General features: G+C 39.6%; 1 protein-coding gene across 4 annotated transcripts in view; it reads left to right on the top strand.

Annotated features, from left to right (window-relative positions):
* Positions 1-12748, top strand: part of NRG3 (neuregulin 3) — a 1067441-nt gene that overhangs the window by 821318 nt on the left and 233375 nt on the right. For all 4 annotated transcript variants that reach the window (XM_036883956.2, XM_057505850.1, XM_036883955.2 and 1 more), the window contains exon 3: positions 1052-1125. In XM_036883956.2, the coding sequence (XP_036739851.2) occupies positions 1052-1125 (74 nt within the window). The remainder of the gene's footprint in view (positions 1-1051; positions 1126-12748) is intronic.

Below are 12748 nucleotides of genomic sequence, written 5' to 3'. Positions count from 1 at the left end.
GTTCTTTAAATCTGATTTTTATACCAGCAGTACAATTTCCTTCTCTATAACTAGGACAGATTCATCCCACAAGCAACAATGGCTGCTTCCTTCTTAACTCGAGCATGACAGATTAAGCTTCAAGCAGACCACTAAATGCTACCGCCCCCCTTACAGAGGCAGGCGTTGGGGGCTTCGGCTGTATTTGTCCCTTGAACTGCCAGCTGATGAGCCAATGCCGGCTGAGGTGGCCAAGCAACCCTGATTGAGCGAGCTGTGGGAAGGCCTGAGAGAGCACTGGCAGGGCTGCGACATGCCTCATTGCAGGGTCTTCCAGGCAAATTCCTTGCCTCCAAATTGTGCCTGCCTCAGGAAAGTTGCCTGGTACAATGCCTGGAAGAAAGCAGGCACATTGCACATTTGCTGAATATAAAAGAGAAAAATGAGAAGAGAAAAACAGGAGTTTAGAGGAAATGCATAGAGACCTTGCGCATAGAAACCTTGCCAGACCTGAAATAAGTACTATTATTTCTGGCCAAGTGGTTAGGTGACACTGACTTGAAGAATAGTTAAATTTAACAAAAAAGTGAAATTAGCAAATGAACAAAATAATGAAGCACAAGTAAAATAAACAGTAGCCAAAATTTACTCCTAGTTTTTGATTAATTATATTAGCAAATGACTTTTTTTTTTGTAAAGTGGCAAATATGGTGCTTCTGTAAAAGCATTTGCAGCCTTTTAGAGACCAGTGTGTTGCACAGAGAGAAGTATACATGCTTTCAGAATTATAATATGAGGGCAACCCTGATTGCTATGAGGGGCATCTGAAAATGCTATTCACTTTGCTCCTTAGGTATTATATATAAAACTGTAACAGCAGAACAGTGCTTTTTTTGCACAGAAATAAACTCTAAAATCCACCTGTCAGTATTAGAAACTGCCTGAATCAAACAACACAAAAGCATGAATATACTGTTCTCACATTTATGTAACTGGTGGCTAGTTTGCTTGTTGAAATCTTGAATCTTTCACAACCACATGCGTATGTTTGTCATTTATCCCCTTTCCTCAGGTGCAAAGAAGGCTACCAAGGAGTCCGTTGTGATCAATTTCTGCCGAAAACTGATTCCATCTTATCGGATCCAAGTAGGTCAAGCATTTTTATATTCTCTCTAACACAATATACAGGCAACCCTTACTCTGAGCAACAGTTGCTAGCTCAGCTGAAAGGTGTGTATTTCAGCTGCATGTCTCAGAAAACCACCAAGGGCAGAAGCTGGTGACAGCCTTAAAGTTCAAAGCTTGCTCAGAACTAACGTGCTCTAGGTCTAGGTCTTCTGCAGCGATAGGACCTGGTCACCAGGCTCAGCTCCAGGGCTGACCTCTGCTGGGAGCTCCTGCAGATCCTGCTTTCTCAGCTCTGTCACCATCCCCATTACAAAACAAGGGCATAGAAAAATAAAAGAGCATATTATTTATCCAAAAGAATGTTTATGGAAACTACAGTTTGTTTCATATTGGTTCTTACCCTCTGGTTGATAATTTGTGATCATTTAAACCTATTAAACTACCTCATACTTGCTAAAATAAGAAAATATGCCTATAAAATTATATTTCAAACTGTGAAAAACCTATTTTTAGCAACACTCCTTGCATACCAGCGATTATTGTACTAATAACAATTTTTTTCTATTCATGAGAGAAGACAATTTGCCACTAAGAAATATTGCTAGTTGTTAGTTTCTGTTTCTATATGGAGTTAAAAATAACATTCCATACTAATATGCCAAATTCTGGTCGAATGTGAAATTTTTACTTTATTTCTATATTTAGGTTTGCAAAAAGAAAAGCGAAGGTTTCCTAAAGCTGGCAAGCAAGCTAGCCATGGATTCTGTTCCATGGATTTCTGTTCTCTGAAATGTGAGGCACTGGTATCTAGGAAGTACCAGATAGGGGGAAATAACTGGGATGTGTTTTATCTTTTTTATCGTGTGATTTTGGCCACTTGCTAAGCTGATATCTGACAGGTATGTTATGTTCCTTTCCCTTCTTTCCTTCCTTCCTTCTTTCCTTCTTTTCCTATATAGCTGTAGAATATCTATCAAGGGCATGATTCTGGGACAGGACACTCATATGGTACAAAATGGGTAAAATGATATCTCTTTAGACAATCTAATCAAATTCTCGCCATCCAATTGGATATCATAGTCCATCACTGAAAAAGTTGAGGATGCGGCTCACCACAAGGACTGTATATTTCTCAAAAAAAAAAAGACTTCATTGCCAGAGTCACTAACCCTGAAAACCTAAGTCTTACGTGCATAAAAACACTCAGAACATTTATCATGGCAAAAAATGGGCACATTCTAAAAACCAATAACAAGATTATGTTTAAGTAAAAATAACATACAGCGTGCCTGTAATATTCTATTAAGTTGTTGCCAGGCAGCTGCATCTGGGGAGGTCTCTTCCTGCACACCAGGTGAAACCTCAGCCTGGATGGGGGAAGGTTCTTGACTCTGAACGAGAAAGAATTCTCGAGCAGGTCAGACTAGTGAAGGTAAGGAAGGAATTCATTAAAGCAAGAGCAGCAGGGAAAGGCAGATGGCTTGCAGGTAGCAGAAAACAGCCAAGTACAGAGGGAAAGAGGGAAAGTTCTCTGCCTAGGGCAGATTCCCTTGCCAACTCCTGAAACCAGAGTCGCCTGGCGGCTTCTGTCTACTTGGATCTGCACAGCATGGGGACTAGCCCCTACTGCCCCAGGATTTGGACGAGCCATGGAGCACAGGATCGAGTGAGATTATGTTTTGAGAACTTCCCAAAGAAAGGTGATTTTCAGGCTACTAAGAGCAGATCACACAGCTGCAGGTCCCTCCAGGTCACCCAGGCGAGGCGATGGGAACTTGCAGGCCCAAATCTGAGCTCTCAGCAGCCCCTCCCTACGTATCAGGAGTAAAGCAGAGACAGAGTGAAGACTTGGAAATAAAATGAAATAGCAAAGAGACTGAACAGAATAATTTGAGCTGTGAGAAAGCTTTATTTAAAAGTACGCACTTAAAGAAAGGAAAATGCAGGTGTCCTCAGAGAGGAGGCATGCTGAAAGGCTGGGGATTCTGTCTTTTAAGGCATTCGAGAAGGGGCAAAGGGTAGAGGGGGGTTTTTGGACATAGACTTGACCCTGGGATCATGATGTCTCCCTCCAGTGAAGGACACTTTGTCCTCATCCACAGTCAGTCCTCTAAGTATTCTGTAAAATAAACTTAACACAAGGTGTTTGTTGATCCTGTTCTCCAAGATAGTGGTTACCCTCAGGCAGTGGGAATGTATCAGCTAAAATTGCTTACCCTGCCTTAAGATAGGGTGGGTTATTATCTGATTACTAAACAATATGTTAGGACTCTTACTTCTCAGCTCTGCTTTTTAAATGTAATCTTAGCCTTAAGATGGGGTCCCTCCTATTCTTACAATACTGTTTATATCTCAGCATTTTTCATGAAATGTAGGAAAAGTTAATCATGATGTTTGTCCCATGTCCCTACCTCAAAGTTACCACTGAAATGATAGCTGTAAGAAATACTCCTATTAGATAAAACAGCAAGATAGAAAATTATCTTCCTATAAGATTACAATAGGAACAATAGCAATATCCTTTTATGGTAGAAAAAGCATACATTAAAATGCTAAAAAGGGGACTTTTAGTATCTGGTTTCTGAAAGTATATGAATGTTTCCCTGTTTTCTCCTTTCCTTCTGTTTTCTGTAAAATGGCATATCATTATGTAAGTCAAAGCTCCAGAATGCCTTGAAGAGAAACAGCATTGAGAAGCCCATTGGATGAGTCTCTGTGACACAGGTTAAATGTGAAAAGCATTATAGCATCAGTTCATCCATGCATTCATCCATTTATTTATGGAATCATTGATTCATTCCCCAGATTTTTCTGAGCATCTACCAAGGTCTATCTAACCAGTCAGATTCTGTTAGCACAAAGTGTCTGAACAGGATTTAGGTTCTGAGGCCTTCACAGGCTAGTGAGAAGGAAAATGTGTGGATACAGAAGCATGGGTGTGATTCTGGTGGCCACGCAGCTTTGGGACCTTGGCAGATCTATCCAGCCCCTGAGCCTCAGCCTTCTCATCTGAATAATGGCAACAATAATATCTATAGGTACTTATCCCTGAGGATGACAAGAAGCCAGGACCAGATAAACATCAGCCCACTTCCTTTACTCATCCTCATAGCCATGCTTATCTGTGCTTAGAGTTGCCCTACACCAGGCCTGGTGCCTAAGGGCTTTATCTGCATTATCTCATTAAAGCCTCACATAGTCTTGCAGAGTTCCTGGCAATTACTCACATTTTGTAGTTGAGGAGATAAGGCCTCAGAGAGGTTAAATAAAGTTGCTCAAGGGCACACAGCTTGTTAATGTTGGAGTCTAACTTCCAATCCAAATGACTCCCGGACCTGAGCTCCCAACTGCAGGGCCCTTTCCTTCCTCCTCTTCACCCCTCCTTCCTTTAGTCATTTTCAATATGACATTTATCACTCTAAATTTCATTGACTGAAACTCAATGACCTGCAGCAAACATTATTCTAAGGAATAATATTTGCACAATTTTCATATCTTAATGCAGCGACTTGAGCTTCCATAGAGATTTAAATCCCTAATGAAATTTTCTTGTCAAAATCCTTGCTGAAGGATCGTTTAATTTGCTGCTCATGATATCTTGGAATGACTGTGCTCAGGAAATAAGCTTCTCTCCAACACCCTCCCTTTACTTTTCCATCTTTCTCCCCTTCCTGTTCCCTCTCCCTCTTGCTTCCTCCCTCCCTCCCCATTTGCTGAATGCATGCTCTATACAGTGAAATCACAATTAGGAGGGGGTAGAAGCCTCTGCTGTTTTGTTCCCCCCACCCATCCCAAGCAATCAGAAATGTTCACCTTTGCCAATTAATTTTGAAAAACAAATAAAACCTCAAATTGCATGCATTTGAAGAAATGATGTCAGTATGTCACTGTGAGAGGCTCAGGAGCTGTTATGACCAGAGCCTTCACCATGGCCCTGGGCTGGATTCTCAGCCCTGCTCATCCAAAAACTCATTTTCTTCTTTTCCCCACAAAGAGCCTGTACTTAACTCCACTCAGGAAGACTTGTAGATGCACAAGAATCAAACTTACAAAGTGCCTTGATGTTAGTTTTTGAAAAAATATCTTCTGTAGACAACTATCATGTTAACCAAACCTCATATGGATTCAAGTACAGAAGCCACATTCTGATCACAAGGTTGAATAGTAAGCAGGGGTTCAAAAGGAAGTCAGCGAGAGGGATGGACTTTGGTCAGGGCCAGGAGGATGGCAGGAGCCAGCACTAGTCAGTGTGACATACCTGAGGAGCACACATTGTGTACCTTGTCTTCTGCTGCCGCCAGCCCTGCCTGTGAAGCACGGCAGGTAACTTCCAGGAAGCCCCCTATCTTCCCGATGATCCTAATGTAATTGCTTCAGAACCAGTCTCTTTTCCTCACAAATGCAGGACTGACCTGTAGACACCTGTCCAGTTTTGCCTTCCTTATGGCCAATACCCACCCAGGTCAGGTATCATCTCCAGCCCTGAAGCAGAGATGGATGAAACTGAAGAACATGAGCTGGCCAAGTATTCAGGCAGCTATTTTCCTGGGTCTCCCCTCATAGGAGCACATGCCAACCTGAGTTATCATCCAGATCCTGAACTCAACACTGGCCAACAGAAGCCCAACAGCAGTACAGGGAATGGATTTAGAGTAGAATCAAAGACCGTTGCCAGGTGGAAAGACACTTCCTTGGGACCTCCTCCTCGTGCACAGCTAGAGGCAGCCATTTCCAGACTCACTGTGACTTCCTCTCTGTATCAGCATCCAACACACAGGGCCCCACGGCCAGCTGCAGCAATAAGCCTGCAGGCCCAGGCTTTGGCATGGGGCTTGTACCACTTAAACTCAGAGCCAGCTAGTCTCCACCAAGGGAGGATGGGATGACTTCTTTCTCTAGTCCATAAACTGTTAAAAGAAAAATTTCCATGATGATATATTGATCTAGTGGACTTTAATTTAGCAGTTCATGGATCTGGCAGCATCCGAGACAGCAGACAGAAGGAGCTCTGAAGAGCTGTAGACAGTGAGAATTTTATAAACCAAAGTTAGCAGGAATAGGGAAGTTATACTGGGTGTTTCCTGATCTGTTCAAGCAGGGCTACTTTCTGCATATGCAGTGAAGGGAAGTCTTGGAGCTGGGTCAGGTAACTCATGCTGGGCAAACAAGCACTGATTGGTTTACCTAGGCCTTCCTTTTCTGGAGAGCTTAGCATAGAAATTTAGCACTAAGTTTTGGTTTGCTGCTGTGGGGCTTAGCATGAGGGACTCCATCCTGGGCATAATCTTGTTTCTTTAACAAGTGCTGACTTATATTCACACTTCGGTTTCTTTGGATCTTATAAACCAGCTCTGCTTTTGGAGTGGCCTGGGAGATGCCAGAAGCCTGGTCTAGATGTGGTTCAGAAGAAGGCTAGCAGAAAAGGTGTCTGTCATGTGTTTAGCCATTCCATCACTCCAAACTGGGCTTGTGTGCCCCAGCTTCCCAAGTGTTGGCTAATCAGACAGGAGACTTCATTAAAGACTATAGGTGGGCAGTTTGCAAGGAGACCCATCCTCTGCACTCTTGACTTTGTCAGTTTCATGTAATATATAGAAAAGTGATCTACCTGTCAAGTTAGATGGAAGGGCTTAAGGAGAGGTACTCTGAATTAGGAGTTCAGGGTCTTGATTCTGTGAACACTTGCTAAAAGCAATGTGGCCTTGGGTAAATCACAGTGTAATTGAGCCTTAGCTTATTTATCTGTAGAAGGATTCCAGGCATCCTGGTTAAAAGGAAAAGTAACCCTCAGCACAGAACAGGCTTCCCTGTAAGCCATTCAAAAATAGGGTTAAACACATAACTGAAATAATATATCTTTTTATTCATTCACTTATTTATTCCCCAACTAATTAAGCACATATAAAGTGTACCATGCTGTGAATTCAAACAACAGTTATTAAGAATATTACCATCAATAAACTGGTAGTCTAATAAACTTCATTTATTTAAGTTGAGTTACAGGCTCCAAATGATGTAATGTCCACAAGATATGGAAATATTTTTTCATTTACTTATTCATTCAAGATTTTACTAACAGTTTGACATAGGACAGGTTGTCTAACCTTGATGGGTTGTTTTTCTTCTTTATAAAATAAGATATTAATAGTCTATAACACATACAGTCATTGAAAGTATTAAATAGAATAATTCATTCAAAAACCCTTTGTGCATGACACATAGTGAGAGCTCAGTTGATATTATCTCTTATTATCATTATTGTTATTTTGTATTTTAACTATGATTATTGACATTGTAACTGCACACTGCGCAAGGCCCTGAGGGAGGTGCTGCCAGGGATTAAAAAGCATGAGGACTGTTACCTGACCTCAAATATCTCTAGTTGCGTAATGGCAAGAAAATATGTACAAACAAGTACAGATGAGAACACACATAAAAGAGAAGACAGTTTAAGGAAATATATTAAAAATGAGAGGCAAAAAGTTTCCCTAAAGTGGAGGGAGAGATCTGGGTTTCTCAGGAAAGGCTTATCTACAAGGGAGCATTACAGTGAGCTTTTCACAGGGGGATGCTGTGGCTGTGTACTATTGCACAGGCTACGCACTGCCCAGCTTAGCAAGTATCTTTTATCCTAGTATGTAAAGGACTCTCTGTGGAGGTGAGCAACATGGCCCTGGGAAGGAAATGTCTATTAATAAATTAGATGGAGAAAAAGAACATCCTTGAGAAAACAAAGCATAAACTAATGACCACTTGCCCCTGGTCCATTAATCCATGCTGAGGAGAGGGCATGTCTTCTAGATTGGAATATGCTCAGAACACTTAAGTCTTCAACACTACTCTGCCTTCTAGTAGCCATAAAAACATTGTCGGCAGAATGGGCCCACATGTAAAATCTGTAACTTATTACCATTTTTTCTGACCTTGACAGAAGAGGAGAAACACAATTACCAGATTTTGATCATGCCTCCATGTATCCCATAAAGTCCATCAGTTCTATCAGGCTTTTTCATTTATTCAGTTGCTAACTTATTTAAGTCTGCATAAATTTGTATAAAACACTGAACTTCTACCAAGTAAACATGCAGACACACCATTTCCAGAACACTAGGAAGATAAATGTATTTACTAGAAAGAAAAAAATCTCCAAGATCACACTACTCAGAGATAACCATTAATAACCATTTCAGTGCACAGCATACCAACTATCTTATAATTTTAATGTGGAGCATATGTGTATTCAGTGTTAACCAACACATGGGAAGCAGGGCTCCTGGGGCCAGAGGAAAGCACAGCTGTCCTGCCTTCCACAGCTCCCCCATCTGCTGCCTCCCCTAATTTAGCCCTGGCTTGCTGGGGGTCCACTTCACCTAGGATCACGATAGACTGTTCTTCTGCCTCTTCAGGGGCCTCCTGGCTAGTTTGAGAACCTCCAGGTGGTCTCTCTCACACACAGCCCACAAATCATCCATTCTACCTGCCAACATGTCTGTTGTCCCCAGTAGGCCCCCCAGAGCAAGCCCTTGAGGCGCTTCTGTCCTCAGGTTCCTGGGACCAACATGGCTTTCTCTCCCACCTCTTCTATATTTTCAAAGACAGCAAAGGAGATCAACTGTTATGGAATAGCTCTAGATTATTTGATTATTAACTTTATAAATTCTGCATGTGGTGATTCATCTCACACTTCATTATCTATTACCCATTATATATGGATACCTTAATCAAATCTGATGTAGAATAAATATGCTAACATCTTGTTACACAATACATGATTTTCCTTACAAAGTTAGGATCATTCTATACCTATTTTGTAATATTTTTTTTTCCTCCACTTAATATATTGTGACCCTTTTTCACAGCATTATGTAATCTTATATTTTTTCTCAATTACTAATTTAAAGAGTATAATATTATAAGCATGTAACTTAGTTACCTAACTGATCATCTATGGTAGATCATTAGAGTGCTTCCCATTTTTCATGATTACAGTGATTGACAAGCATTATGCATAAGTATTTACCTTACAGTACAAATTATTTTTTAAGGATAAATTTCTAGACCTTTAATACACTTCAAACAACTGTTCCTCCAGAGAAGTTCTGTCAATTTACATTTCCCTGAGCACAGTATGAGAAAGTTACTTTGCTTTTTCCTTCACCAGAACTAAATAGTATGTTTTAGTTGCTAATTTTATAAGGAAAATTATATCTCACCAATATTTTAAACAGAATTTCTTTGATCACCAGCAAAATTGAATGCTTTTTTCATTTGTACATTGATTCAGCTTCAGTTTCTCTGAATTTTAATTTTCCTTTGTTCAGTTTCAAATCTTGTAATTTTTATAAGAAACCATAGGAATTTGTTATTTTAAGGATAGTAAATTATGCAATGTTATATATGACGTAATTTTTCTAGATTGCTCTCTTTTTGTGGCATTTCTTTGAAACATACAGAAGTTTTGCCTTTTATGTAATCAAATCTATCAATTATTTAAAAAAAATAGTTCATATGTGTTAATACTTTGGCTTCCCACACCATGAAATGAAATAAATATTTTACTAATTTAGCTAATAAAATTTTATTATATGTAATTTATTATTATTTATCATATATTTTTTCATGGTTATAACTAGCCAAATCTATCTGAAATTTATATTAGTGTGTAGTTAGAGGTTAGAAACAATATTTTTAAAAGTAGATTTAAACAATTCTCCCAACACAATTTATTGAATAATCTGAATTTTCCTGATTGATATAAAAAATGATCCTAGTTAAAAACTCCATAATTAATGCATATTTGATGTTGTTTGTGGATTTTCCTTTCTAGAGACAGCGATAACACCATAAGGGTATTTAATTTTAAGAAATGTATAATATCTTTTACACTTGGTAATATTTCCATAAATGTTTTCTTCTTTTTAAAAAAGATAATGGTTTGATTGATTAAATATGGTTCAACCATGTACTGTATAGAACTTATTACACTTATTTTTGAACAATATCCAGTGTTTTGTAGAACCCTGGTATAATACTAAATAAAATGTAGGATTCATAATAGTTTATATGGTATGAATAGAGTGACCATATAATTTATCACTAACCTAGAATACTTTGAGAGTTAAAGACAAAGCCAAAAATAATTATGATGACAAAAAATTGGAAGCAGTACTACATGGTCACCCAAATTTGTTAAGTATATATGCTTACACTTAATATATATGCTTTTAAAAAATAACTTGAAGGGAACACATTACAAAGTGTGGTAGGATTACACATAATTTTTCTTGTCAGTAATTTTTCTGTATTCTCCCAGTTTTCTGCAATATCTGGTTATTAGTTTAGTAATTATCAAGCAGATAACAATAACATTTTTTTGATGTTCACTGTGTGCCAGGTGCTATTCAAAGCACTTTAGAGATGATTCTCATGAAGCGCTGTGAAGTAGACACAATAAAAATACCCATTTTAATGATACATAAGGAGACACAAAGATAAGTAAAATTATTTGTCCAAAGATATACATTCAGTAAATGGCAGGGCTGGAATTTGAACCTCATAATTTATACAATCTAAAAATAAAAAATGAAGAGACAGTTGCAGAAGTTGACAGTAAATGGAGTTCGAATTATGGTTCCCCACTTCAGTCACCGCCCTTTGAGCGCTGATATCTTTCTATGGCTTTCATAGTTTTGTGCTGTACTGGAATTTGAGGGTCTTCCAACAGGTTGTGTATAGGTGTCTGTACGAAATTGCGGACCAGGATGAAGGATGGCGAGCACGGTGTGGTTTTATCTACTTTAGTCTTGGCAGTTGCTACGTCAGTCCCTGGCGGAGCAGAGTAAGAGGGGGAGGGAGGGGGAGGCCCGCCCCCCGGGGAGGCCCGCCCCCCCCCGCCCTCCCCCCCGTGCGAAGCGAGCACACTGGGCCGTGTGTTCTCTGTTCGTTTGGGTAAAGCAGGAGTGTACTGCTGGAAGGCCGCCGCTCTGCCGCACAGTGACCCCCTGAAGAGGAGCCCCTGGCAGTGTTCTCACCGTCCGCTTACGGGGCACCACACCTGCAGCTGGTTTAAGCTGGGTGTTGAGAAGCCCCTGGGCCACCTGCTCAGGGAAGCTTCTAGCCCGGGATAAGCACTCTGCTTCCACCCCTCACCCACTGCCCTTCCTCCGCTCTCTAACGGAGTCTGAGAGCTTACTAGGCTTCCTTCTTCTCAGATAAGCTGTTGGAGGCCTGAGGAGTTTCAGTCTTAATACAGTTTAATTTTATATACACAATATTTTGTAGTTTATATCTATCTTCATCATATTTGACTTGTTACTTACACATGAGGATGCCTCCTCCCCACCAATTAACACACTGATGTGGCTTTGTCCTACTATCTCTAATTTATCTGTCGTTTTCATTGAATATCTATGAGGGGCCAATCTTTTTTGAGTATCCAGGGGCCTTGTTTTGGAAGCTTCCAAAGGATACACTTTTGAGTGAGTATCAGGAAGAATGGAGAGAAAAATGACAGCAGCTCTGGCCAAAAATGCCTGAAGATTAAACGCAAAGAAATGATGACCACAGCCCAATTGGGGCCTCACCAAGAGTGGGTGACCCATCTGAGATGACCTGGCTCCTAGCTTTTTGTTCTTCCTCTTCATGCTCCATTTCATCCATTTCAGATAAATTTCGATCATATCTAATAACATTACACATATCACTAGAAAATTATTGCTACTTTATACAAAATACAGAGACAATCATAATGATTTTCATCTATGTTAATAAGACTCCCCTAAATGCATCTGTTTATTTACAATCTGTGCCCAGGCACTGTTAGGTTTTGGAAGTAAGTAACAGCATCCTATTACTTGTTTGTTCTGATGGTATTTTATATGATTCTGGTGCTGAGGTAAAAACAGCGCAGTGTTGTACCAAGCCGCACACCCACCATCCTCCTTTCCTTGAGAGAGGTGCTTTAAGAAAGATGATAGAGCAATTTCACTGTTGGGTGACTAACCAAAAATGGAATGATTTGAGATAGTACCATCTTTATTTTTATATTTGTACTACCATCACTCTTTCAACTTTCATATAGTTTTTAAAAGTTGGACACACAAATTGTAAATAGCTTCTTACAATTTGGATTATTAAAGTGAGCAGGAGGAAGTACAAAAATTGACCACTTTGTTGGCAATAATCAGAGAAACAGAGCTATGGATTTTCTCTTAATACTAGGGCCATAATCAAAATCCCAATAGGGAAGTTTTCATGGAATGAGGATGTAGTATGTGCAAAATATTGTGATGGCTTCTTTCCACCCTTTCTCATTTATTATAACCTACCCTTAATCATGGTGATTCTATAGTTAAGGAAACTGAGACTCAGAGAGTTTAGTTAACCCACAAGAATTATTCAGTTTCTAAGAATTTACATTCAAATCTGCTAATTCTCCACTTTAGCCTTGCAAGTGCTTTCTGATAGGGGCCCACAAAATGTTTGTGTGTTATTTTGAAGCCAAGGAACTGACATTTAAAGGACACATTAACAAAGAATGTTTTTGAATGATTGTTGCAAGAACCTTTTTATTTATCTATCATTTGATTGATTTTTCATGGGAATGGAATAGTAAGGCATTCTCTATCATTTCTTAAAAACG

This window comes from Manis pentadactyla, chromosome 8, assembly GCF_030020395.1.
Source record: "Manis pentadactyla isolate mManPen7 chromosome 8, mManPen7.hap1, whole genome shotgun sequence".
In the NCBI taxonomy this organism is placed as follows: Eukaryota; Metazoa; Chordata; class Mammalia; order Pholidota; family Manidae; genus Manis; species Manis pentadactyla.
This window is presented reverse-complemented; position numbering and strand designations above follow the sequence as displayed.